This window comes from Silurus aristotelis (assembly GCF_946808225.1).
Source record: "Silurus aristotelis genome assembly, chromosome: 5".
Lineage (NCBI taxonomy): Eukaryota > Metazoa > Chordata > Actinopteri > Siluriformes > Siluridae > Silurus > Silurus aristotelis.
The window spans coordinates 25054044-25081229 of record NC_139578.1 but is presented as its reverse complement, the minus strand read 5'-3'; the positions used below and the strand labels follow the sequence as shown (position 1 = coordinate 25081229).

Here is a 27186-nt window from a genome sequence, read left to right as displayed (position 1 = left end):
ACACTTCACTGATGTCACACTGTCCTCATACATGTCCTGTATGTCCACCACGCTCACATACTTCTCTGGCACACCTGACTTCCTCATACAATACCACAACTCCTCTCTTGGCACCCCGTCGTACGCTTTCTCTAAATCCACAAATACACAATGCAATTCCTTCTGTCCTTCTCTATACTTCTCCATCAACATTCTCAAAGAAAATAAGGCATCTGTGGTGCTCTTCCGCGGCATGAAACCATACTGTTGTTCACAAATGGTCACCTCTTCTCTCAGCTTGGCTTCCACGACTCTTTCCCATAACTTCATGGTGTGACTGATCAACTTAATTCCCCTGTAGTTACTGCAGGTCTGCACATCTCCCTTATGCTTAAAGATCGGTACTCCTTCTTCAATCCTCAGGCATCCTCTCACCTTACAGAATCTTGTCAAACAATCTAGTTAAAAACTCCACTGCCATCTCTCTTAAACATCTCCATGCTTCTACCGGTATGTCATCTGGTCCAACCGATTTTCCACTCTTCGTCCTCTTAATCGCTGCTCTCACTTCCTCTTAACTAATCCTATCCATTTCCTGCTTCACTAACTCCACATCATCCAACCTTCTCTCTCTCTCATTTTCCTTGTTCATCAGCTGCTCAAAATACTCCTATCACCTTCTCAACAAACTCTCCTCACTAGTCAACACATTTCCATCTCCATCCGTTATTGCTCTTACTTGCAACACATCCTTCCCAGCTCGGTCTCTCTGCCTGGCCAATCGGTACAAATCCTTTTCTCCTCTAGTGTTCAACCTCTCATACAGCTCCTCATATGCCTTTTCCTTGGCTTTCGCCACATCCCTCTTCACCTGCTGTCGCATATCCTTGTACTCTTGCCTACTTTTCTCATCACCCTGTCGATCCCACTTCTGTTTTGTTAACCTCTTTCTCCTTATGCTCTCCTGCACTTCTGCATTCCACCACCACGTCTCTTTCTCTTCCTTTCTATATCTAGATGTCACATTAAGTACTTTTCTAACTGCCTCCCTCATCACTCCTGCAGTATTTCCCAATCACCCAGCACCTCTTCACCTCCACTGAGCCCCTGTTTGACCTCTTCCCTGAACCTCACACTACACTCTTCCTTTTCAGTCCTCACTCTCCTCCTCTTCTTCTTCGCCCCTAAAACCATCCTACAGACCACCATCCGGTGCTGTCTAGCTACACTGTCCCCCGCCAACACCTTACAGTCTCCAATCTCCTTCAGGTTGCATGTCCTACATAGAACATAATCCACCTGTGTGCACCTTCCTCCACTCTTATACATCACCCTATGATCCTCCTTCTTCTTAAAATACGTATTCACCACTGCCATTTCCATCCTTTTAGCAAAATTTACCACCATCTGCCCTTCCACATTCCTCTCCTTAAGCCCATACCTACCCATCACCTCATCACCACTGTTCCCTTCGCCTACATGTCAAGTCAAGTTTATTTCTATAGCGCTTTTCACAACAGACATTGTCGCAAAGCAGCATTACAGAAATAAAAAGTCAAGGTGAATGGTGTGCATTTATCCCTGTGGCAAGGAAAAACTCCCCCAGATGTCACGAGGAAGAAACCCCGAGAGGAACCATACCCAAAAGGGGAACCTGTGTGACATCAAGAGTTTGATCATAAATATTTCAACAATACAGAACACTGGAGAGTGAGAACTAACATGAGTACTGGAGTATAAGATTATAAGTAATGTTCTTTCTACAGTCTTATACAGTCTTTTATAATAATCAACATTAGCATGGACAAATATGGATGCTTTAGGCAAATGTATGTTTATTAATTGCGGAACCAAACTCAACATAGAGCATGAAGACAAAATATTCTTGTAAATGTTTTAATTATGTTGTTTTTGAAATTACGTAAATCACCAGGACACCTAACGGGACTTTTGCGGGACTTTTGCCATGTTTCCACACGGAAGGTTAATTAGGTGATACCGGAGAAACGGTACCTTTTAACATGTCCATTAAAGTCTGCCCCAATCACCAATCGTTCATTCCTAGGTACACCATCTACCACTTCATCTAATTTACTCCAGAATCTTTCCTTCTCCTCCATCTCACAGCCCACTTGTGGAGCATAGGCACTGATGACATTTATCATCACACCCTATTAGAAACTCTTTTCACCTCCACTACACTCTTACTGTACTCTTCCTTCAGAATCACCCCTACACCAATTCTCTTTCCATCCACACCATGATAGAACAGTTTAAATCTCCACCTCCAATGTTCCTGGCCTTACTCCCTTTCACTTAGTCTCCTGAATACACATCATATCTACCTTTCTGTGGCGGTCGTTGATAACCCGGGCCTCGACCGATCCGGTATGAAATTCTAAGTCGTGATCCGCATATTTGATTTGGCACGTTTTACGCTGGATGCCCTTCCTAACGCAACCCTCCCTATTTACCCGGGCTTGGGACTGGCACTAGGAGTGTACTGGCTTGTGCCTACCTAATGGCTGGGGTTCCTGGTTTTACAAAAACATTTAATTACAAGTGACTTGAGAACAAAAATGGCACAAACATTTCGAGTTCATTAAAATGTATTCTAATTCAGGACATAGATGATGCATTCACCTCCTAAATCATGACAAACTGCCCTCCACCACAGTAAAGTACAAACCAGGTCAAATGCCTCTTAAAGTAAGTATTTTGGTCTAAATATCCACTGAGATTTAATTGGCATCATAGCAGCAAATCTGAAAAGATCTTTAGAAATAAGTAATTGATAAAGTAGGTTTTAAACATTAAAACAAAGTAAAGACAACAAATACGGGTAAAACTGCACATGATTTAAGTATTAGCATAATCCTTTTTTTTACTTGAATTGCACTAATCACTCTGATCATGTACTCTTCCTCTCAAACCTCAAAAGAAGCAGAGAACGTTCATCAATGATAAAAAGCCCATGAAAAAATCAATAGCTTATATCCGATTCACGCTCAGAAGAGAACATCACAGCTCATCATCGTGATTAGGGAGACGTATCGCTTTCAAATCACATTTCCGAGTTAGTTACTATAGAAATGATCCCTGAAAGTATAGTCTTAACTCATCTTAGCTTCAGACATTCAAGGACTTTAAATTATACACAGATCCTGAAGATGGTAGATCTCAGCCTGCATTTATATTGTATATAAAAACGAAGTTTTTTTTACAAGCAATCTTCTCAAAACAAAAGTAACATGATTTTTTTTCGGATTAAAAGCATAAAATCGCGTTTATTTCGTAAACATAACAATTCCCCAAGATGCTTTGCGAAACGACTTGCGATTTGGACCTGACATCCAGCGTTCATTGGTTCATCCAGACTCACGTGGTGCAGCTCTTTAAAAAAAATTGTTTTTGGCTAATAGCGGTGCAGCAGATCCATTGTTTACTTTAAATCAGTATTTTTGTACTGTCAAGTTGTTAACAAAAGTAGGGAATTGTTTTCTTTGTATAAAAAAAAACTAACGGTATGCGAACACACGGACGGATTTTAAACAGAAGTGCATCCGTTATCACTTCCGGGTTGCTGAAATCGCGAGTTACAGCAACAATGACTAATATCTAAAATAACAAATTAGAGGTAAGACTTATATATTAATAAATGGCGTTTATAATATAGCAGAATTGCTGATTCCAGTGAATTGTTACTGATGCTGCAGCTCAAATGGGAATAACTCCAGTGCAAATAATAATTTTACATTTGTTAAAGAAAAATACCCAGAGGCCACGAATAAACAATAAACAAATCCCTTAAATAGCCGAGATTCAATATTGTATAATATACTTTTATGTCAAAAGTATTGATTAGGTGTAGGATAGAAACAGGTGTATTCAATACGTTTATGTAACAAACAAAAATGCATAATAATAATAATAATAATAATCGCTTTTACTGAGCATTGTTATTAATGTATGCTTATATAATGTATATTATATAATGTATCGTTAATATATTTGCATTTATTTATTATTATCATTTTTATTTGCTGCTGTAACAGAGAAATTTCCCCACTGTGGGAAGAATAAAGGTATATCTGATCTTATCTTAACACGACAAACGTGTGCATTTAAATTACAAATACATAAGAAAGACAAAATGTTGACAAAAGGCTTACCACTGAGTATATCAAGTTAAAGACTTAAAATGTGACTTAAATTTGCTTAATTTAATTATAAGCTATATATAGATAATTAAGCGGATAACACACTGTAGACAATGACCTATAGTCTAAAATACTATGTGCCTCACACAGGTCCATCTCTTTTGCCAAATTAGTCTTTCTGTTTTTATCGACTGTGTGTTACTGAATCGGATCATTAGCCTAAAAGACTAGTTAATGCAACTTGGATTTGGCTTCTCCTATGATAGTTTTAGAATACAAGAGCAGTTTTACAATTATTTGTTAAGTAAAATAGTTTTAATTTGGGGTGAGCTTGTGATAAACCATTTGGATTAATTGATTTGTGTTTGTTTTGAAAATGTGGCTGAAACATAATTTTCTGCTGGTTTAGAAACACTGAAAGAATGATAAATATTCAAGATATTCAAGGCCTTTATAGTATACTAAGTGCCTCTCAATTCCATCTTGATCATTGAAATCAACCACATTATCTCTGAAGTAGGCATATTAACAGTTCTGATTCAAACCAGATTTATTCATCATGATCTTGGATGAGACTTAAATATTTATAATGGTGTTATGGACTTCAGGAGAGAATCGGAATGATTAAATATTATTTAACAGGGGTGTATTATTTTTGTTTAACTTCATGGCTTGCACAGTATTTCCTGGTGTAACATGAACGCTAGGTATAGTTCAATGCGTTCATTTAAAACAATTTATTTTTGTAACAACAGCTGAACCAAGAGACCTCCAATTATAATAGTATTTTCTAGGTACAATGACAGTGAAACTGCAATGGTTCATGTTAAATCTCATAGGCACAATCAAGGACTAATACACACTGGCATCTTGTAGATCACATGTTGGTGTCTACCAACGTGACACCAATTGAGACAATCAGGCTCCTTCTCGATCTTGATAATACATTGTATAGAACAGAATGTATACAGACATATGTCTGTTTATCACAGTCTGTAATGGGCTACTTGCATGAATTACTGTAGCATTGAGTTCTTCTGTAGCATTGTTTACATTGGCTTTACTGCTTTTTTTCCCATTATAATTCTATCAAATAGTTTAGAATGTATTTTGTGACCACTGCCATCCCCCTCTTATCAACATAAATTACTAAAATAAAAACTACAACTACTGCTGTAGTAAACCTTTTAAATAAACTTGGCTGATGTGTTTCTTATGATTCAAACTACCAAACTTATTTTGATAGATTTTCAATCACAGAATTTTAAGAACCCAATTCTTGTTTGCATGACATCTGCTATTTGAATAAAAAAAAGAATGTGTAACTGATTCTAAAATAAGGCCTAAATATACAGTTTTACTGTATATATTTATGGTATACTCTCTTTCTTATTCCATACAATTAAAATAACTTGTGTACCTTTAATCAAAATATGAGTTAACTGACCCAAACCTTTATTTTAAAATACAGATCGGAATAGTTTCTGTCTAAATTTCTAGGCATTATGTGTAAATTCAATAAGGCTATATTTCAGCATAAAGAGAAAAAAGCAATGTATTCACATGGAAAATACAAATACCATGAAATTATTATCTGAAATGTGCATTTAGATAAATAATATCAACTCAAAATAATTAGAAAACTGTACAATACACCCTGATGAAAAGCTGCAGTTTTGAGAGGAAACTAATTGCATTTGAATTATGTTATTTGTTCATTCTATCACCTAAATAAATAAATAAATAAATAAAAATGGCCCACATGGCCAGCCTAAAGATACATTAGATTACTGTTGATGGTACCTCTTCTCTGAAGAATCCTTTTAGGAGACTTTGAAACTTCCACAAACTTAATTGCATTTAAATCTTAATCAGTAAGCAGAAAAAAGAAAAAAAAAAACATTTTGAACAAAAGTCACGTAAAGCAACCGTACACAGAACATAATTTAAAATCAGATCGCCTGTACATATTTATTTCTGTAATGGTGCTTTTTAGCAATGTCTATTGTTAAAAGTGCAGTACAAATAAATTTGACCTGAATAATTAAAAAGATGTTTAAGCTAGGAATAAAATAAACAGAAGGATGTCATGCTTAGTGGCAAAATTATTGTTCACAGAACAAGTAGTCATAGTCACCGCTGTGCTAATATAATAATCTGGTCATTGCTTTAACACTTGGTCAGTGCTGAGCATTATTTCATATTTTAAAATCACATTTAAACCACCAGATCAGTGCAAAATCATTCCTCAATTCTTTCTCTAAAGCATGAGAAATTTCACAACATCCATATGTTGTGCTGGTATATGGGTTATTAGTCATCAGTTATTGGTCATCATTGGATTCAGCTTCAGAAGACACAATGTATCCCTTTCCTGTGGGAACTCCAGCTCTGAGGGCTTTGCTCCAGCTTCCAGTATCACCATAAGTCAGCAGGATTTCAAATACTATAAAACACAAAAAATCTTTACCAATAAAAAGACATTCATAAATGATTACTTATAGAGCTACAACTCTATAGCTCTTATACATTATTACTCTAATCACCTCATACAGCTTACTTCAGTTCTCACAGCTGATACATTTAAAGATGATATCCATGACAGATATACACAGTGCTTATATAAAGAAATTCTCTTTTAATTATATTCTATATTTCTTTATTTTCTATGCAGGCTGTATTGCACTGACAGTAATTCAGTGTCTAATCATTCCTTTATCTTACAGTATGGACTTATTTATTCCTTTTGAAAATAAAAGTGGTGTATAGTGTGTTATATATAGTGTTGTAACTGTTAGCAAGGGCATCTAATCCATGTAATGTAGCACATTAATAGAGGTGTACAAGCATTTTGACTGTTTTCAGAAATTAATACTGCTATTAATGGCATTATACTAAATAAGAACATCTTAAATTCGAACTAAATACTAAACATGCTCTCAATGAAAAGTTACCAATTAAGCAGGTTTTATTTTTTACATTTTTATTATTAATCATCATCAAGTAATAAATGCATCTATCTGATTCCAAACAAGCCTGGACACCATGTCTTATTAAAAAAACAATTATAATATTTAGCTTTAGAGTCAACAGAGGGAGAGAGAAGATGAAGCTCACCTTGGTTAATGGCTAAAATTTTTGAGTGAAAATTCTTGATGTTTGGTCTTTTCATCATGTACTCATCAATGGGAAGTCTTGCCATCTGTACGCCAAGCTCCTTTGCCCTGGTGTAGGTCCGTTTCTGTTACAAACCCAACATTCAGTAAAAATTATTTGATACATTAAGTATTTGGTTTTCAATCAAATAATCCCAGGGTCAGATGTCTAGAACTTTTTTTAATCTTTGTAGTAAACCGCAAGTACTTTATTTACTTTGTATTTTTTTTTTAAGGGAATGTATGGTCAAAATCTTCCAATCATTATAGCACATAAAAGACACATCAAACCCAACACCGGTTAGTTTAACATATTACCTGTAATTTTTATCCCTTTATAGAGAATGAAATATTGAATTAATGAAGCAGACACAAAATGTATATAAAAAAAAATTGCCAAATACTGAATGGTGATTCAGTATTCAGCTAAGCTGTCAATTTGCACTGTAATTCCGTTCAGAGTAATTGATTAACTTTGCCTTAATGGGATTAAATGCATCAGACTTGCCATCACTAAGCAAAGTGTGAGCCCACTGAGTGTACTGAATAGCAATACACCACCAACCTTTTGAATGCTCTCATCAACCAGGCCTCCGAGGATGTAGACTTTGTTTCCATTCACTTCCTCTAGGGCTGAAATGTGAAATAAAATTAGCAAACTGCTCAGCTGTTGTTTCAGGCAAACACATATGTAGAAAATTACTTATTTAATTAATTTAAATGAAAATTACAAACCTTCACTAGCATCTGGAGTTAAATAAATTACTTCATTAATGGGAAAGAGGTCAATCCAACTTTCTTCAGTGATATCCATCTGCTCAATTCAAAGTGTTAATTATTAAAATGTTATTAGTTACACTACTGACAGACTACAGAATATGGACAACAAAAGCACATTGTCACAAGAATTAATTTCAATGCATTCAAATGTTCAAATGTTTAACAGCCAGTTTGCATCTAATAGAAATATTTTATTATATAAATTTTTAACAGTGGTGGGCCATCAGGGCCAGCAAAGACTTCTCTGCTGGCCTAAACACTATCAAAATCACTGACCTACATTTACAACCTAAATTCTAATATTTGTTTCATGAAATTGTATTAATTTATCCCCAACAGTTTATTCTCTTCATTTCATAGCATTTCCCTTGGCTGCATTGCTTCCAGTACGTGTATGTTGATGTTAGATTTTTTGTCCAATCAGATTTCAGCCTTTATGTGCTGCCATGCCAATCTAATCTGCCCAGGGCCTTCAAAGTCTGTACTGCTGGTCCTCTTACCTTTACCTTATTAAAAATAAGTCTGTTTTTTCAACCAATCAGATTTCAAATTCGTTTTAGAATCTGTCCTCTGATTGGTTGCTCAGAGCGAAACTGTTGCAGCTAAGTTAGACTGGCAAAACATGTCTGTAGTTCTGCACACATTAATATATCTGAGTTAGACTTTTTTATGGCTACGGAGGAAGAGAAATTGATTTGATCTCAGACATACTTAAAAATAAATTTTCAAGAAAAGCTAGACATCGTGAGGAGGTCGGCCGACCCCGAAGCTAGCTAGCTTGTCTCAGCCCGGGAAAGGGTTTGTTCTCCACTTCCAGACTGAGCCATATACGAGCCGTACCACTGGATTACAGCCTCTGAGAAACGGTTCAAATTATGAGTCTGCATCTCTGAAGAATAGTTTGTATTTTATTTAAATTTTTAAGTTTTTGTCATGATTTCAGACAAATATTGATTCTGAACTGCTCCAAGTGATGTAGGTGACATAATTGTGGTTGTAGTGTAGAGGTTTGAAGCTTGCTTTAGTAAAATGGTATTCACCCTCCATATGTGAAGTTCCTCTCTCTCTGAAGTGCCACATGTTGGTATACTGCGTTTCTGTACAGTATTGGTGGTTTATATAATTGCGACATGATAGTGTTTGTATTAAGAGGTGGATTATGTTGGGTAAGTCCCGACTAAAGGCCCAGGTACCAAATGCACGGCCCGCCACTGCTTTTTAGGGCATGTCAATTCTACAGATCAATGAAAAACCCACAGAAAAAGTTATCCAACTCTAGTTACAGTGCTCACTGAAATGATCTGTGGCCTGTTAAAAATATATGTTTTCATTTCAGTAATGCAGAAGGCAAAAAATTACTAACCAAGTAGTTCAGAAATCCTTCATTCATTCTGATGCACTCTTTATAAAGCAGACTGTCTTCTTTCATGTCTGTGAGGAAGAGGTGAAACGGCTGCACGGCTTTTTTATTTGACCCATACAAACGTCTGATTTGACCGGCGAGACGACTGATTTCCTTGGAGCAAAAAAAAAAGCGGTCAAGTAAATTAAAAAAATTAAGCAAGCATATCAAGCATCATTCACAGACACATTAAGCATCATCACATCATTCTTTCTAATTTAGTTATCAAAATTAAATCCTGTGTAATACATATATTTGCCATCTAAATTTTAAAGACTGCACTGTACTACACATTAAGTATTAATTCTATACATTTACCAATATAAATAATCCCACATAATATATATTCTCTACTCTGATAAAAAGTCATCATACTTACAACAGACAACATGTGCTAACATTGATTACTAGACATAAGTCCAGTAATCTTATCCCCAAAGAGTATCTAACAACTTCTTGTTAACAGCTTAAGTTCGTATAAGTGTATATATTCTAGGGTTATTCTGTTATAAAGCAAATATTCAAATTTAACACAGAATATCTCTTACTTTGTGTGACATGCAGTCGCTCATGCTCAGATCCACACAAAGCCTTGGTCCAGCTGCTCTCGCCTCCTCCAGACGCTCTCTTGTGATAGCCTTCATCACACGTTTACTGAGCTGAGACTCAACACCTACTGGAGACCCAGAGCAAAACTGCCTCATTAAAAAATACATTCAGGACTTGTGAGAGGAAAACAAGTAACCTCACTGTAATGTAGAAGAAAAGAAACAAGTAACAATTTTAAAGTATATGAATGAAAAGAAGTTTAAACATTGCTAAAATGACTAGATGCTGTATAAAAAAAATCACAGCAAACTGACTACAATGCATTCTTTATTAAACATTGTTAAAATGAAAGTAATATTTAAACTTATCCCATTTTCAGCTCTACAGTGCAACATATTTTTAATTAATAGTGATAAATGCTTCATGAATTAATCATGACATTTAATAGATTGCAAATATGGATTTGAACTCTCGACCATCCATGCTCTCCAAAAGGGAGTAAGCACCTTTATCTTGCCGATTCTGCTTCCTTCTCTGTTTTTCCGCTTTCCTCTTGTTCTTTTTTGCCTCCAGTCTCCTCTCCCAGTTCCGCTGTTTCCGCATCACATTTTTCTGTAGAATCAAAATATGCAAAGAACTGAAACACAGCTCTAATCAGGCAAGAATGTCTGAAATGGGTGATTTTACAAAAAAAGTAAAAATCCTGATTATTCCCTCTTCGTACTTAGCGCCCACTTACACAAAGATAACATTGTGGCTTTGTTTTATCAGGACAACCAAAGTGTTTCAACAACATATTAATTAGAATAAGAAATTGGAACACTGTTTTTTCACTTTTATTGCAACAGGTTCATCTGTAAATGCGGTCATTGCTTAGAACAGAAAGCAAAACCAGAAGTAATCTCTAAGGACGTCACAAATTATATCTATATCCATCTCTTCTAGTGATAGAAGACCAAACTAAGATGTTCCAGGTGAGTGTTTCTGTGGGTGGTTTGTTTATAGCTCATAGAAAGTGGCAAGCAAATACCTTTATGTATACCAGGGGTGGCCAACCAGTCAAGAGAACAAGACCAACACATGTTTTCCTGTTTTACCGCAAAGAGCCACATCATACACATGAACATCACCCATCCCTTCCTCTCTCTCTCTCACACACACACACACACACACACACACACACACACACACACACACACACAGTCTGCTCAGCCAGATTTATTGTAAATGTCACACACCAACTTGATAATGACAGAAATTGACTTCTACAGTACTAAAACCACAGGCCAGTCATTTTCAACAATGAACATTGTGTGCACTGTCTCACACACACAAACTCTTATTATGCATGTTATTAAGTGGGACTTCTGCCATTCCAGGTCAGAGTGCAACTGTGATCCAATAGCCGTGTAAATGTCCAATATTCTGTGTTCAACAGTGTGGCGGGACAGTTGGACGTCTGATACCATGCGGTTTAGTTTGTTGTTTTCAGAAGACAAGATTTCAACAACGTCACAGAGCCATTTTTTATGAACTCCCCTTCATTGATTGGCTTTTTAGCTTGTGTAATGTTCCAAACCAGTTAAAACTGTATCTGCTTTTCTGCCTGATTTTTCAAAGTGACCAACTTGTGTTTTTGAATTTCAGTCCCTTTTGGAAATTTTTGGTTGATGATAGAGTAAGCTGAAGTGGCGCTGAAGATTTGAAATGCGCTAATGACGCCTGACATGAGGCAGAATGACGTGCCATTACGTTCAACAAAAAAAAAAAAATAAACTCTCTGTTAAAAACGTCCTGTGTTCATCTTCATATTTTTGTTTTGCTGTGAATTTTTTCCTGCCATTTTGAGAGCGAACTTGACACAAATTGTTTACTTTAAGTAAGTAAAACAATTTGCATATCGAAGTTTGTGTTTTTTTTATATGCGTGTTCGCTTCGCTTGAGTACATTACGGTATTTTCGTCAAATGCGCATGTGCGTGAGATGAAAATACCGCAGTTTTCCAGTAGGGGCAAGATCGTTTAAGTCTTAAAAATACCGTATTGAACTCAAGCGAAGCGAACACGGATATAAAAACAAACAAACACAAACTTCTATATGAACGTAAGAGCCGCATGAAACCAGGAAAAGAGACCAGAGATGGCCACCCCTGATGTATACTTTTATGCCTTTATGTATTGCCACTCGGACAACCATACAAATGGGAATGCTGTAAACCTGTAGGAAAATATACTGAGTCAATACCAACATTAATGTAACAGAAAGAAAACTCACAGAACAACATACCGAACATAAGGTTTCCTCTCTGTTTGACGAGCCAGAGGTCAGATCCACATCAATACTGAGAAACTTAATCATGTCCGACACAGATTCATCATGTACACCCCGGTCTCCAAAGCTCGGATTTTGTTTCTCAACAATTCCCACAGATTCGTTCATTTTTATAGATAATCTGTATGAGGCAGATAATCACAGCAAGTTATTCAACATTCTTATGTATCTCTCTCTTCTATACATACTGGTACACAACTGAAAAGCCCCCAAAGTGTAAAAACAAAACTACCAAGCAAGACGACTAGGTTCAAATAACAAACAGTATCTTTCCATCACACACGTGATACCATTGTATCACGCTTTGTCGCACGTTGATGTCGTAATGACAGGCGGTGGGAGGCGGGGCGCACTTTTAATCGTGGGTTTGTGCAAACTGTCTTTGTCTGTCAGACGTCATAATGCAGTAACGTCATAATGCCACATGACCTTAAACAAAATGTACAAAACAAAAGGCAAAAAATGTTTGTTGAATGTGGAGTAATTAAACCGGAAGCTATGGAAATGCTATTACCTGTCTTTCCACTAGAGGACGACAGAGTTCACGAATAAAGCTCATGAACCGGATACAGAAACCAAATCAGACAAAATGTTCTTATATATTTTTTGTTTTTAATGATTAGTAATGTGTTATGTTTATATATGTGCATTCAGAATGTGAGAATGTGTTCAGCCAATTTAATAGCAGTTTGTTATGACCAGTTTGTTCAGATGCATTTATTAGGCACCTGGAAAAACTGTTTCTAAATTTAATGATGTCGCTTGCCAAAAATGAGTTTTGTCATCCCTTATCTGTCATCACTACCTGCAGTTGATAAAGTATTAGCATTTATTTACATATACATAGGATTTGGTAGCTTCTTTTCTAAAAACCTCTTAGCTTTTTTTTTTAGTGAAAAACATTAGTTCAGTTTGCCTGTGTGGAAACAGGTATCATTATTGAAAGAGCTTACACCTGAGTGTACAGGTTGTTGGCCTTTAAATACAATAGACAGACAGACATGTGCAAACAGTAGCAGTTGTGCAAATTGACAAAGTGCAGCTAAATATGTGTGTAAATATGTGCACAGACAATAAATATAATGGTTATAGCAGTGAAAAATGTGCAGACACTGTTAAAAAATTACAAGTGAATGGTTACAAGGCTAAGGCAGTGAATAATGTGCAAAAGCTAATAATTAAGAGCACTAAGTATATGTGTATGTATATCAGGCAGGATGTACATTATGTAAGGTATATAAAGATACACATACATAAAAATAAAATAATAGTGCAGATATATGTAAGACATGTATAAGGTATATGTAGAGAAAGAGGGGTATATACATTTGCAATTTACAATATGTACATTGTATGTACAGCAAGTTATACAAAGTGATTATACAGTGTTCTAATGGTGTAGTGTAGAGTTCAGTAGGGTGATGGTGTCCCTGAGCTGTCCCTGAACCTGCTGGTTCTGGTGAATATGTTCCTGTATCTCCTTCTGAATGGAGTGAGGTTAACAGCTTGTGACTGGGATGTAAGGAGCAGGTAGTTGGGTGTCAGAAATGTGTTTGGCAGGTTTGACCACCCTTTTCAGGGCTTTACATTCACAAACAGTGGAGCCTCCGTACCGTACAGTCATGGAGTTGGTCAGGATGCTCTCGATGATGCAACAGTAAATACCTGGGGGACAGATGAGTTTTTTTTATGACTCCTGAAGAAGTACAGGTGCTCTTGTGCATTCTTAACCAGAGCTGAAGTATTCTGGTGCCAGGACAGATCCTCAGAGATGTGAACTCTCAAGAACTGGAAACCCTCTCTACCTCAGTTTCACTGAGGTAGACAGGGAAGTGTCTCCTACTGTTAGATTTTCAAAAGTCCACAGTGAGCTCTTTAGTCTTCATGGGGTTGAGGGTCAGGTTGTTGGTGGCACACCATGCTGTTGGGCTTTGGATCTCTTCCGTGTAGACCGATTTGTCATCGTAGCTGATCTGCATGACCATGGTGGTGTCATCTACTTGAATAAGATAGTTAGTTAGTGTTATGCAGAGGAGCACAGTCATGGGTAAACATGAAGTGGATTAGTGGGCTATTAATGCCCTTGAACCCATGTAGCACACAGAAATGCATTTGACCACATGATATGATTGTGGTTGTCTTTTCGGTTTTATAGGAAACAAAATATTTTATTTAAGTGTTTTTACAAGTAAAAAAAGAGGTTCACATTTACTTAATATTTATTTTCTTTTAGTTTCTGCTATGCAAAAGCAACAGCATAAAAAGAGTTGGTCAAGTACACTCAAGGTCAAGATCCCTCAGAAAAAAAATATCACTCTGTGATCGCTCTGAATATTTTAAGTTGCAACACAATGACTGATGTCTTATGCATGTGAATTTATATGCCAACAACCATACATCTTGTGCAGCTTCCCTTCCAGTATCTTTTACACTGAGCTTCCAAGAATAATAGATATATAAAACATTCTGCATTGCAGTACTTTTGGACTGGAACTATCTGAACATTCTGAACAGTTTCATGTAACCAAATACATTTCATAAATAAACATTATGCACACTATTGAATTTTACATCATTTAGTTAGTCAATTCTAATTGATTATGTGATCTTGTAGATTTAATTATTGAGCTGTAGCCACAGTTCATATTTTATTGTATTTATTTTTATGCATATTTTTTCAAAAAGTCAAACAACAAGGATTCAAAAAGAGAATGAAATAAGGATACAGTCATTTGACAATTTACATTTAAGTTAAAAACACAAGGGTGAAAATTACAGACAAAGAAAAAGATGATGGTTTAAATATTCCTCACTGGGAGTCATACTGTTTTATTTTTTTATTTTTATGGTACACAATTCATCAGGTGTTAAAACTAGTCTCACTGATATGCTAAATGTCTGTTAATCGTGAATTGCTTTACAGCTATTTATAACATGCATAGTAAAATTGAATGTGTAGATGCCAAGTATTACAGGCACACCTGTTAATTATAATACCATCATTTTCACATTCTCTGAAATAAATAAATCATTCCTATAAATATATTTAGTATGACACCAATTTAAAATATATTAGTATTGTAAATATTATGCCACTACATCATTTTCTTATCATCCCATATCTGAACTGCTCACATTTCCTTGAGTGATAAGCTCATTGCAAGTAAGGTGACAGATAAGGTTTTTGTTAGAATATACATGGAAAGGAAAAGGCTAAAGCATTGGGTAAGTTGTTGATGAAATCATAATGTTTTACTTTTAACAGACATGTTTAGTTGTAACAGACCAGAATATTAGTACACATAGTTTAATCTGAATATGTGCTTCTTTTAATTGTATTATATCTTGATGAGCATCTTCTTTGTTGTCCTTTATGCTTTCTTAATTACTTTTTCTTTCTTCTCAATGAACTGGATAAGTTTTCGAACCCACATAGTATGAGGATTCAGGCAAATCTTTTCTCCACTCACCAAAGAAGCACTAGGAAAATAAAACATAGAGATAAACATTAATGCAGTTACTTAAGTGAGTTGGGGTTGATGGAAAATACACACACACACACACACACACACACACACACACACACACACACACACACACACACACACACACACACACACACACATATATATATATACTTTTGAAAGATATTGAACACTGGAGACCGGGAATAGCCCACAAGAGCTGAAGTTTTGGAAATACTTTGACCCAGTCGTCTAGCCATCACAATTTGGCTCTTGTCAAACTCACTTATATTCTTACGCTTGCCCATTTCTCTGGCTTTTAACACAACAATTTTGGGGACAAAATATTCAATTGCAGCCTGATATATCCCACCCACTAACAGGTGCCATGATAAATAGATAGTGTTGTTCACTTGTTATTCACCTGTCATTAATCTATATATCTAAAAAGAAAACTAATGATAGAGAATGATCTACTTTAAATGATCAGGTACTGTTGAATTGTTTTTAGTCACATTTCCAAATATGTTATAGACTTTTTTTTTTGGGCTTTTTTTTGTTCTGGTCTTGGCCTGAGTTGCCTGTTTTTCTTCTCCTTCGCCTAAATTCCTATCATAATTTTGCATTGTGATCACTTACATGACCTCTGTATTCTTGCAGTGGGAGCCTTTAGGAAAGATTTCAACACTGCGCAGGCTGTGTTGGGGTATTATCCTGGACTCCAGCTTCACGCACATGCAGTGACTGTTGTAGCCTTTCCCCAAAGGTTGTATTGCTTAAGAAGTACACATATTTAGAACAGATTACTGATGACACATTTGTGCAGTGGAATACCATAGAATCAGAAAAGCTTACTAAACAGTATATTAGCTGACATATCAGAGTCAGTGAGAGTTCCCGAAACAGTGAGTTACTATGAAATGTGACTGATATGTGTTTGTGTTCATGTGTAAGACACAATGGGGTGGATGTATAAAGCAGCATGCTTTAGGCAAAATGTCAAAATGTCATAATCGTTGGGTAATTTAATGTTGAAAGCTGAACAAAAAAGCAGATGTGTACATATTATTAGGCAATAATTGAGTTGAGTCAGAACTTCATTATACTTCCTATTCTCTCACATTCCTGGACAAGTTATTTGTTCAATCAGAAACAGCAGTTTCTTATGACTGCAATAATAAATAATTTTAAGCAGACACAGAAATTAAATAAAATGTATTTTCTTGTTGAATATTTGGTTAAATTCTGTCAAATAAGCAAATAATTGTTTAAAAAATAAAATAAATAAAATTCAAGCGTAATTTTCATTATTAATTGAATTTTCAGGACGTACAAATATCGTCCATGTATTCTTAAAATAAATTAAATGGCAGTTACTTACCACTAGTGAGTAAAAAGCTGACTGCCATTAAAGCCAAAAGGAGAGAGAATCTCATGGTTAAGTCAAGGGTTAGCTTCAAAAACACTTTAAACCAAAAAATGTTGCATGCTCTTAAATACTCTGAGTTTAATCTTATATTAACAACAATCATGTGATAATTTAAACAGTGGTTTTATTGTACTTCCTGTTTGCACTTTGCATATGCGTGTAGCTCGCGTGTAAACAGTCCTGTGGTTTCACTTTGGACATTCACATGTTCATCAGCTGCAGGCCTCATGCCTGTATATCCCGTGTTGTGTGTCTCTGATTTTAAAAACTCCCCCAGTGACCTGGCACTTTATTTGCTTAAACACTCATGATCAGTGGTGGAAAATTGACAAAATGTCACAATGTGGCCCTGTACAAGAATTACATTTAACCCAACTCATTGCCTTTGCAAATAAAACGTTCATGTTTACACTGCTTTAAGATTTCATAGTCAGGAACCTGGTAGAATTGTCTACATAATAATCTTATCATATCAATGCAGACAAAAATGGACAGGGACACAAATACTGATATTTGCACCCATTACACTATTTTGACAGTTGTCTTAGTTCAGAGAGCTTTGGCCATGACCCAATAACAGCAAATCCAGCTAGTTAAAGTACTTTATAAATACTTTAAAGCCATTATATAATCATGAGAGCAATGTCCTGCCTGATTCTTTCTCTTTCCTTTCTCTTTACTTTAGGGCTAAAAATTTCTATTTATAATTTAAAAAGGAATTTGAATACTTTTTCATAAGTTAGTGTTGGAAACAACTAATTTCAAACAAAGTGATTTAATCTAATTAAACTTTTAAAACTGATGAAACAAGATCATTATATAAGTCTAGACAAGTCAAGTTTATTTCTATAGCGCTTTTCACAACAGACATTGTCTCAAAGCAGCTTTACAGAAATCAACAGTCAAGGTGAATGATGTGCATTTATCCCTGATGAGCAGCCGTGCAAGCAGGGATTTTATCCAATAACAATGATATTGAATAAAATGCATGTTATCAGATATTGCAAACATTTCTTAAATGAAAAACTGCATTTAAATGGTTTAGCTTAACTTTACACAACATAACACAATATTTAATCATATGAAATGAAAGTCTCAGTTAAATGTTATCAGTAATCAATAAATCAGTAATTAAGCAAAATTTTATGAGTAAATTAAGTCAGTAACTGTTAAGAAAAAAGCTATTTGGATTTTAGTGTCTATAAAAGTTGAACAAAATGAGATGGTGTTTAAATGGAATATTTTACCTGTGGGGTTATGCTGGTATTCACACATCCACAGTTAGCTGGATGGAGTCAAATCAGGCATAATAAACTCTACATTTAACTATTAGGATTTGGAAATATTTCTCTTGACAATGATATTGAATAAAATGCATGTGTGTCTGGGTCTAGAGCTTTTCCCAAGAAGTGTACTTTAGAGTATGTCACCCTTCCAGGAGTCATCATTAGTCTCACAACTAATCCTAGCATACAGTATGTGAAGTTTTCTAAATCTTAATTTCACTCTCAGATACTGGCAAAAGGTAGAATTCAATGCATGCAAATGTGTTTTACTAATCAGAGACATACATTAAGAAACACCAAGATCCCTTAATGCTTTGGACAAGTAAGTTAGTGTTGTTCATAACAAACATGACTTTTTCAACTTAAGTGTCTCTGTTACTGAAATGTCACATATAAATATAACTATAGTACAAATATTCTGTGGATTGAGAATATTAGACTAAGGGTAACTGGCCCAATAATAATAAATAAATAGAACATCCAGAATGAGACTGAACATATTTGTGAAGAGAGAGAAGCCAGTGACAAAATAGATAAATCATGTTGGACTTAACTTAACATTGCTCATAAATGAACTTCACAGAGATTTCAAAGGTGGCCTGTTATATTACACCTGTTATAAGAGACATAAATGCCAGTAATTTACATTCTAATATCAGTTAAACATTAACCTCTAAATATGTAATGTTATACTGACACATAGCACTGGATGTGGTTTCAGTGTGTACTGTATATTTTGCAGTTGTAACTGAGATCACACACTCAGCACTCTTTACTACCACAAAAAACATGGGGAACCCGAGCAAAACATCAGCAGCAGCAATAAAAACAAAATCCTAATAGAAAGGTTGTGAATAACAATTACTAATCACTATCAAAATTGTTTAAACCATTCTGGATTATCATAAGTATTACAACAGCTTAGGATGACTAAGAATTATTTCATTCATTTCAAATCAATCTTAATTATAAATGACTGAAAAATAATTGAATGTTTGATTCATTTTAATCTAAATAAAAAGTATTTTGTCTTTTTTTACTTTTGGAATTCACTTCAGTTCAATTCAGATCGAGTGATACAATTCAAAATGATTATTGCTTCCTACTTAAACAAACTTCATATTGTAAGTCTTCTTTACTTTGTAGAATATGCTGGTGTTTATATTTTGCCCTTAAAAATTTCAAGGTTGTTTATGTGTCACACATCACCTACAGGAGATGCAATGTCATGAAATGTAGTGTACTTTTTGATATTACATAAAATGGTGGTTAGTGGCATAACCTTTGCCACAGATGACCCTGACTGATGACATTTAAGAATCCATATGTACATCCACCTGCCATGGACTGTCTTTGTAAAAATTCTCATCAGTCTGAGTGACCAGAGACTCTGGTGTTCTTCCACTATTTATAGAACCAAAGACCTACATATTTATAGAACCAAACACACCCCATGTGGCCCGACCACAAAGTGGTGATAGCATGTGGAATAGCACCTTACAGATGTCTGAAATACACAACCTTGTGCAGGGACCAAGGCAGATGAACACCTGGTCAGTGGTATACCAGTTGTCCAAACACATTGCTGTATTATGTATTATTGACATATGATGTATTATTGTCTATTATTAATTGTTTAATCTCAAACCCAAATATGTGTAGTGTATAGCTAAAATAAATTTGCCAATCCAATACATTTAGAGGGAATTGCAAATTAAAATGTAAATAAAGATGCAGCTTACATATTAATGTATCAAATAATATGAATAAATTATTAGTGTATTTATTTTCTTCTTCCCCCAACCCCTGGAGCTGTAGTTAAACTATCCATTGCACTACCACCATTCATTGAACATGCGGGTTGCTCTTGTTATTTTAACCAATATAGTTAAAGATTTCTAAATCGAAATGCCAACCCGAAGTTTTAATTAAAATTAATTTAAAATGCCAATTGTTGAATATACATTACATAATTAAACATATGTGGACAAACAAATATATATATGTATTTTCTAAACTGTGGCCACAAAGTGTTGTATGCTGTATCATTATAATTTACCATCATTGAAACTTTGGGCAAAACTTGTTTTAGCTTGAAAAGGACCCTGTTCACGAATTAAGGTCTCCTGACACTAGGTTTGCTGATGCTGGTTTGGAAGAAATCAAGTGACCTGCACAAAACCATTACTTCTATCACACTGAACAACATTGGGATAAATTTGAACAGTGGTTGCAAGCTGTCTTTATGTATGCTTTTGTGGTTATTTGAACATAGCCACATATTAGTGTAAACTAATATTCTAACATACCCACATTAATAGATGATGCAAAATGTGACAAAAAGTGTAGATTAAGAATTAAGAATTATTTGTATGCCATGTACATTTGTGTTGAATTCCGAGATGATATTTGATTAACTATATTGGTGTATGATCAAGTTATTTAGAGCCATGACTTAAAATTTGTGAATAACATGAACAGTATAGAATAATATTAATAAAAAGAAAAACAGTTTATTAGGAGAATTAGTAAAATATTAATAACAAGTAAATTGTAATTAGACATTTAGTTTTGTATTCCATTTAGAACATGTATAAAGAAATAGGTAAATAGAGTGACTGTAATACTTAAGATAGCACAAATATTTTTTTATCAGCTTTTTCTTTGTTTCTTTCTTCAACCATATTCAGATCAGTAGCTTTCTATTGTGCCAGGTTCCTTCTACAGGGATGGAGAGAAAAACATTTGTTAATAACTGAAATTTATTCCAGTTTATTATATCACAACAAGCTACATTTATGACAACTGAATCATATTAATAATCTACATCAAATACAATGTTGTTTGGTCTTAAAATGACTAATGAGTACTAATGAAACTAATGATGATGAGAAAAATAAAACAACCTGAAAATCTAAAACATACCTTTTGAGAGCATCCTGAACCCACTCGGCATTAGGGTTGAAGCACAACATCTTTTCTTCCTCGATTTTTACAGTAGCACTGCAAGACATTTTTTTCAACATGCATGAAAATGTCTAGGCTGATATTAGATTGACTTACAAATACATGATAAAAAAAATAATGGCTTTGTTTCAATGACTGGAAATTTCTTAGATTAAATTCAGAGGGCAGACAGAAAGTCATTGATTGGTATAAATGTGCTTTTCATCAATGATATATTATTTATTTATTATGTATTATATATTTGTCATATGACCAAAAATATGTTTTTTTTTTCCATTAATGCTTACATTATTTCCTCATTTTTGCAGTGAGGACCAGGCTGAAACTTCTTTATCTTCACAATACTGTCATCAGGGATAGGCTTTTGCACTGAGCCTGTACACCGGCATCGGGGCTGTATTAAAAGTCCTGTTGTGTTAAAAAGGAAGAAAGTTTCTATAATTGAAAATGCAGAGACATTTAATAATATGTACAAATTCAAACATAATTTTTGAAAAGAAAACATCTATATTGTACTTAAAAGCAGAGTGTGTTAAATAACTTCCTAGGGTTAGGGCATAATTCATCACTGTAATGATCTGTTCTTTTATTGGCATAAGTTTATTCTTTAACCATATAGAGAAAAGTGAATATTAAACAATATGTACTTACCTTCGGTCATTGACAGTAGAGCACATGCTAAAGCAGTGATGGCTAGAGCTGAGGGTTTCATAATTTCTGAAATAAAAAGTCAATCTATTTAGGAGACCACTTTTGTCAAGTGTATCAGAAATTCTCAGCCGGAAAGTTGACCTTGGGGTCCTTATAAAGCCCTTCTGCCACCGGTGAAAGTAAAGGATTGTGCAACACATCCTTCTCTGCATGATATTTAATGCAAGTTTTGTAAATGGAAGTGGCTTTTTCCCCATCTAAGCTAGAGTAAAAGAGATTAAATTGTATGATTTAAATTTAACTGCATTTGAATTTATTATTCAACAATAGTTTTTAACAATATTTGGATATAAAAAGGAAGCAATTAGTTTATTTAAAAAAGAAGCAAACATTCAAACCTCAACATGGCTTTAAACTCTATCTTATTCTTATATACACTTTAAATACACCAGACATTTGGGGTTGAGTTGTATTTCCTAAACTGTTGCCACAAAGTGCAGTAGGCTGTATCATTATGATTTACCATCATTGGAACATTGGCACAAACTTGTTTTAACTTTAAAATGACCTGCACACAAAATAGGGTCTTCTGAGCCAATGTTTGCTGTTGCTAGAAGAAATCAAGTGGCATGCACAAAGCCATTATCACAACTTTAGCATTTTTGACAATGAACATTGTTTCAAAGCAGCTTTACACAAATGAAGCAGTAATAAAATAAGTTTGTCCTTAATTAGTTAGACATTGACAACTGTGGCAAGGAAAAACTACGTGAGATGGCGTGAGGAAGAAACCATGAGAAGAACCAGACTGAAAAGGGAGCCTATCCTCATCTGGGTTTCACTGAATCTCTTTTTATTACAGTTCACTGTTGTTGAGGTGTGCAACATGTGGTCCTTAGCCATTGTGGTAGACTGTTGACATTAACTACAGTCCAATTTCATCCTCAAGGCTCCCATGTTGCTCAGTAATATTAGGGATCCCCAGGCCTTTGATGCGGAACCATTTTCTGCACAGAAAGTTTTTCTTTGGTGGATTTAATTGGTTGTGTTTATCAAGCACAGTTTTTAAATGTCAAGAAAAGACAGACATTAATAATCAGCATATGAATCTTAACACATGCTCTTCTATTACAGTTCTATTCAGCAGTCATTAAATCTGTCCTGTGAAGGGCCATCACATTAAAATCAGGTTAAAATTTACTAATGCATAGCATTAGCTTTTGCCTTGTGTCGATGTACACACTGAATAGGTAATGCCAGATGGGTGGCTGTGACATTTCTCTAAGGTAAATAAATGTTTTATTAGTTTTGTTTGATGTATTATTTGCCACTGGGGTGCTGGGGTGCTGGGGTTCGAAAACAGTTGTCGTAGCTGTGGTGTGGTACACACCTAGGTATGTGATAATAGTTGTAATACTGTAATAAATTTGTGATTTCTTTAATAACTATGGAGATTAAAATATTGTGTGCAGACGGGAATGATGGCTTGTGCCAGAGCTCGAAAACAGTTATTGTACTGTATCTGTTTCTAGGTAGCTGAAATAAAGTCAATAGTGTGTGTGTTGTTTTTTTTTTATTAAAAAAAAAAAAAAAAAATATATATATATATATATATATATATATATATATATATTATATATATTTATCTGGCTCTGTTTTAGGACCCAGGCTTTGTTACTGTTTTGAATTACTATCTAAGTCAAAGTATTACAAGTTTGCACACAATATATTGGGGGTGTTAAATTCTTCAACTGGCAACCAGTTGAACCTATTTATGTGCCTATTTTAGACACTTTTTTGTTGAGTTGTTTAATGAATGGTTATAAGGATGATTTGGGTGGAGAAATTCACTGCTTTTCATAGATAGGCTTTACAATATCCTTATGATATTTCACCAATATGGCTGAGATAATGTGCTTCCTTTCTTACCATGAAACATCGTGCCAACATTTTATTAAGAATATGCTATAATCTTTTACTTTAAGAACATACTAAATGTTCTAGCTTTGTTAACACATCACATTATGAGTGATTTCTTTTTTTTAAATGTGCTGTCATGTCCTTCCTCAATTATGTTCTTATACCATTTCTTATGTGGCTAAGATAATGATCTTCTTTTATTATCAACAGTGTGCCAATGTTCATTAAGACTATTGTATAATCTGTTACTTTGTTCTTGCTTTATTAACACATCACATTATGAGTACATTTTATAGAAAATGTTCTGTCATGTCCTTCCTCAATTATGTTAATATACCTTTTCACTAATGTGGCTGAGATAATGTTCTTCCTTCTTGTTATAATGAAACAGTGTGGCATTCTGTTATTAAGAATATTGTATAATCTGTTACCTCAAGAACATCCTCAAAACATCCTTAAAATGTTACAATTAAAGTGACATCTTTGTTTAGACTTTAACATTATTTTTTAATAAAAAACACCCTTAAAGCATTTCTTTAACATTACATTCAAATGTTTTCTTTTAAACATGAACAGAATGTTAGATAAAGTTCTGGGAACATTCTACAACATCAGAACTCTTTGACCATTTCTGTCCTCTCAGGCTGCTTAGGTGCTTGTGTAGTCTCTTGTCATTTCGAGACTGGACTACTGCAACTCTCTGCTGGCAGGTTTACTTTTAAATGCTATTCGTCCACTGCAAATTATCAAAATGCAGTTCTCCCAGACCACTCCACTGCTGTGCTCCCGCCACTGGCTGCAGGCATTACATTCAAAACACCGATTCTTGCCTACAAAGCCAAAAATGAACCATCTTACCTCAGAATCCTCATCACTCCTCCCACTGCACCTTGTAAGAGAAAGACCTGCCCCCTGCTGTAGTTTTTTATTATTTAAGTTACTGACAAATAGTCTGGACCTTTTGATCTAGGTGGGTGTAGGTGCTAAGAATTGAACAAAAAGTTTGCCTAGATACTGTGGGGAAACTTTGTACTTCAGTAGTAGTATTTTAAACCTTTTTTGGCACTGAACAACTTTGGTATAAATAAAGACAGTCTTTACAAATGCTCATATGGTTGGTCAAACAGAGGCTGTTATAGCAGAACAAGGGGGATCAGCTCCATATTCATATCTTTTTAGGTTTTGGAATGCAATGTTCAGCAAGAAAATCTGATTGTGTTGGTCAGGTGTCCAAAACATTTGCGCTTATAGTCAATAAATGTTCTTAGTGTAAACTGATAGAGCCTAAGAAACCCACATTAACAGAGGAAGCAAATTGTGACAAAAAGTGTAGATTAAGATTTATTTGTATGGCATGTACATTTGTGTGGAATTTGTTGATGTTATTTGATTAATTATATTGGTATGATCAAGTTATTTAGAGCCATGACTTTAAAGCTGTGAATAACACGGAAAGTACTGTATTGAATTGTAAAAACACTTTATTAGATGTATAAATGAAATGTTCATACAAAATAAACTGTAATTATCTATGGATTGCTTGTATTATATTCATGACATATAAAAATATAAAAATATAGCTAGAACTAAATTCTTATATAATGACAAAAATTCTCAGATGATACATATATTTTTCATCATCAGCTTTTCCTTCTTTTTGTTCCTTCAACCATCTTCAGATCAGTAGCTTTCTATTATGCCAGGTTCTTTCTACAGGGATGGAGAGAAAAACATTTGTTAAGAACCTAAATTTTTTCCAGTTTATGATATCACAACAAGCTACAAATGTGACATTCATCAGATTAATAATCTACATAAAAAACTATGTTGTTTTGTCTTAAAATGACTAATGTGTACTAAAGTAAAAAAACAAACCTAAAAATGTAAAACATACCTTTTGAGAGCATCCTGAACCCACTTGACATTAGGGTTAAGGCACAATGTGGTTTTTTTCCGATATTTGACAGTAGCACTGCAAGACATTTTTAAACATTTGTGAATTTGTGAAACATATTAAATTGACTTGTTACAGCTACATATACATAATTAAAAAATAATAGTTTTGTTTCAATGACTGGAAATGTTTTAGATTTAATTTGCAGGGCAGACACAACGTCATTGGTGCAGTTGTTTTGTATAAATGTGCATTTCATCAATGTTATATTTTTTATATATAATGTATTATATATTTGTTGTATGACCAGAAATATTTTTTTTTCATTAATGCTTACATTATTTCTACATTTTTGCAGTGAGGACCAGGCTGAAACTTCTCCATCTTCACAATTCTGTCATCAGGGATATAATTTTGCACTGTTTCTGTACACCGGCATCGGGGCTGTATTAAAAGTCTTGCTGTGTTAAAAAGAAAAAATGTTTTAATCAGTGGAAATGCAGAAACATTTAATATGTACACACTCTTAATATATATATATATATTTTTACAAAAATACAATTCCTGAAAACAACACATCTACATTGTACATATAAGCAGATTAATAACTTCCTATGCATAATTCATCACTGTAATGATCTGTTCATTCATTGGCATAAGTTTAATCTATAACCATATAGAGAAATGTGAGTAATTAAAAAAAATGCACTTACCTTCTGTCAGTGACAATAGAGCACATGTTAAAACAGTGATGGCTAGAGCTAAGAGCTTCATAATTTCTTAAATAAAAGTAAATCTATTTAGGAGACTACGTTTGTCAAGTGTATCAGAAAGTCTCAGCCGGGAAGTTGAGCTTAGGGTCCTTTTAAAGCCCTTCTGCCTCCAGTGAAAGTTAAGGATTGTGCAACACATCCTCCTACACATGAAAGTTAACAGAAGTCTCTTCCGTGGAAATGACTTTTTTCCCATCTAAGTTGAAGTTCAAGAGGAAGATTAAATAGTATGACCTATTTTATTTGTATTTGTAAATTATTTTACTGATACTCACAGTACAGCTAACAAAATCTAATCTTAAAATTGTCTTTCCTCAATGTGGCTAAGATAATGTTACATAAAACATTAAACAGGAAACAGTGTGCTATTTCTTTTATATATATATATATATATATATATATATATATATATATATATATATATATATATATATATATATATATAT

At 34.5% G+C, this 27186-nt stretch overlaps 3 protein-coding genes and 2 long non-coding RNA genes across 8 annotated transcripts; 2 read left to right on the top strand and 3 right to left on the bottom strand.

Annotated features, from left to right (window-relative positions):
• The first annotated feature begins 1682 nt into the window (after nt 1-1682).
• Nucleotides 1683-15063, top strand: LOC310726942. Its single transcript, XR_014533892.1, has 2 exons — nt 1683-1732; nt 14590-15063. It is a non-coding gene; the product is annotated as an uncharacterized lncRNA (long non-coding RNA).
• On the bottom strand, nt 5693-12709 carry trmt10b (tRNA methyltransferase 10B). 2 transcript variants are annotated; one of them, XM_083542919.1, is made up of 9 exons: nt 12589-12709; nt 12312-12477; nt 10532-10637; nt 10025-10152; nt 9438-9590; nt 8030-8108; nt 7860-7927; nt 7257-7380; nt 5693-6585 (listed from the first exon to the last, which is right to left on the bottom strand). In XM_083542919.1, the coding sequence occupies exons 2-9, from the start codon at nt 12462-12464 to the stop codon at nt 6464-6466; spliced, it is 933 nt and encodes a 310-aa protein (XP_083399045.1). In that variant the 5' UTR covers nt 12465-12477; nt 12589-12709; the 3' UTR covers nt 5693-6463. The 2 variants fall into 2 exon arrangements, with proteins under 2 accessions (XP_083399045.1, XP_083399046.1); XM_083542920.1 differs by having other exon boundaries at nt 10025-10149.
• Nucleotides 14997-17940, bottom strand: LOC310726907 (interleukin-8-like). The gene is made up of 3 exons (XM_083542964.1): nt 17202-17940; nt 16460-16595; nt 14997-15836 (listed from the first exon to the last, which is right to left on the bottom strand). Exons 1-3 carry the CDS (start codon nt 17350-17352, stop codon nt 15728-15730), a joined length of 396 nt encoding a protein of 131 aa, XP_083399090.1. The 5' UTR covers nt 17353-17940; the 3' UTR covers nt 14997-15727.
• On the top strand, nt 16480-22247 carry LOC310726915. The gene is made up of 3 exons (XR_014533864.1): nt 16480-16586; nt 19950-20088; nt 21811-22247. It is a non-coding gene; the product is annotated as an uncharacterized lncRNA (long non-coding RNA).
• LOC310726904 (permeability factor 2-like) lies at nt 20882-26831 on the bottom strand. 3 transcript variants are annotated; one of them, XR_014533850.1, is made up of 4 exons: nt 26681-26831; nt 26305-26428; nt 21461-21538; nt 20882-21256 (listed from the first exon to the last, which is right to left on the bottom strand). XR_014533850.1 is itself a non-coding variant. In XM_083542962.1 (4 exons), the coding sequence occupies exons 1-4, from the start codon at nt 22212-22214 to the stop codon at nt 21238-21240; spliced, it is 279 nt and encodes a 92-aa protein (XP_083399088.1). In that variant the 5' UTR covers nt 22215-22278; the 3' UTR covers nt 20882-21237. The 3 variants fall into 3 exon arrangements, 1 of the variants encoding a protein (XP_083399088.1); XM_083542962.1 differs by lacking the exons at nt 26305-26428; nt 26681-26831 and adding exons at nt 21790-21910; nt 22154-22278; XR_014533851.1 differs by lacking the exons at nt 20882-21256; nt 21461-21538 and adding exons at nt 25540-25783; nt 25968-26045 and having other exon boundaries at nt 26681-26819.
• Between the last annotated feature and the right edge of the window lie 355 nt (nt 26832-27186).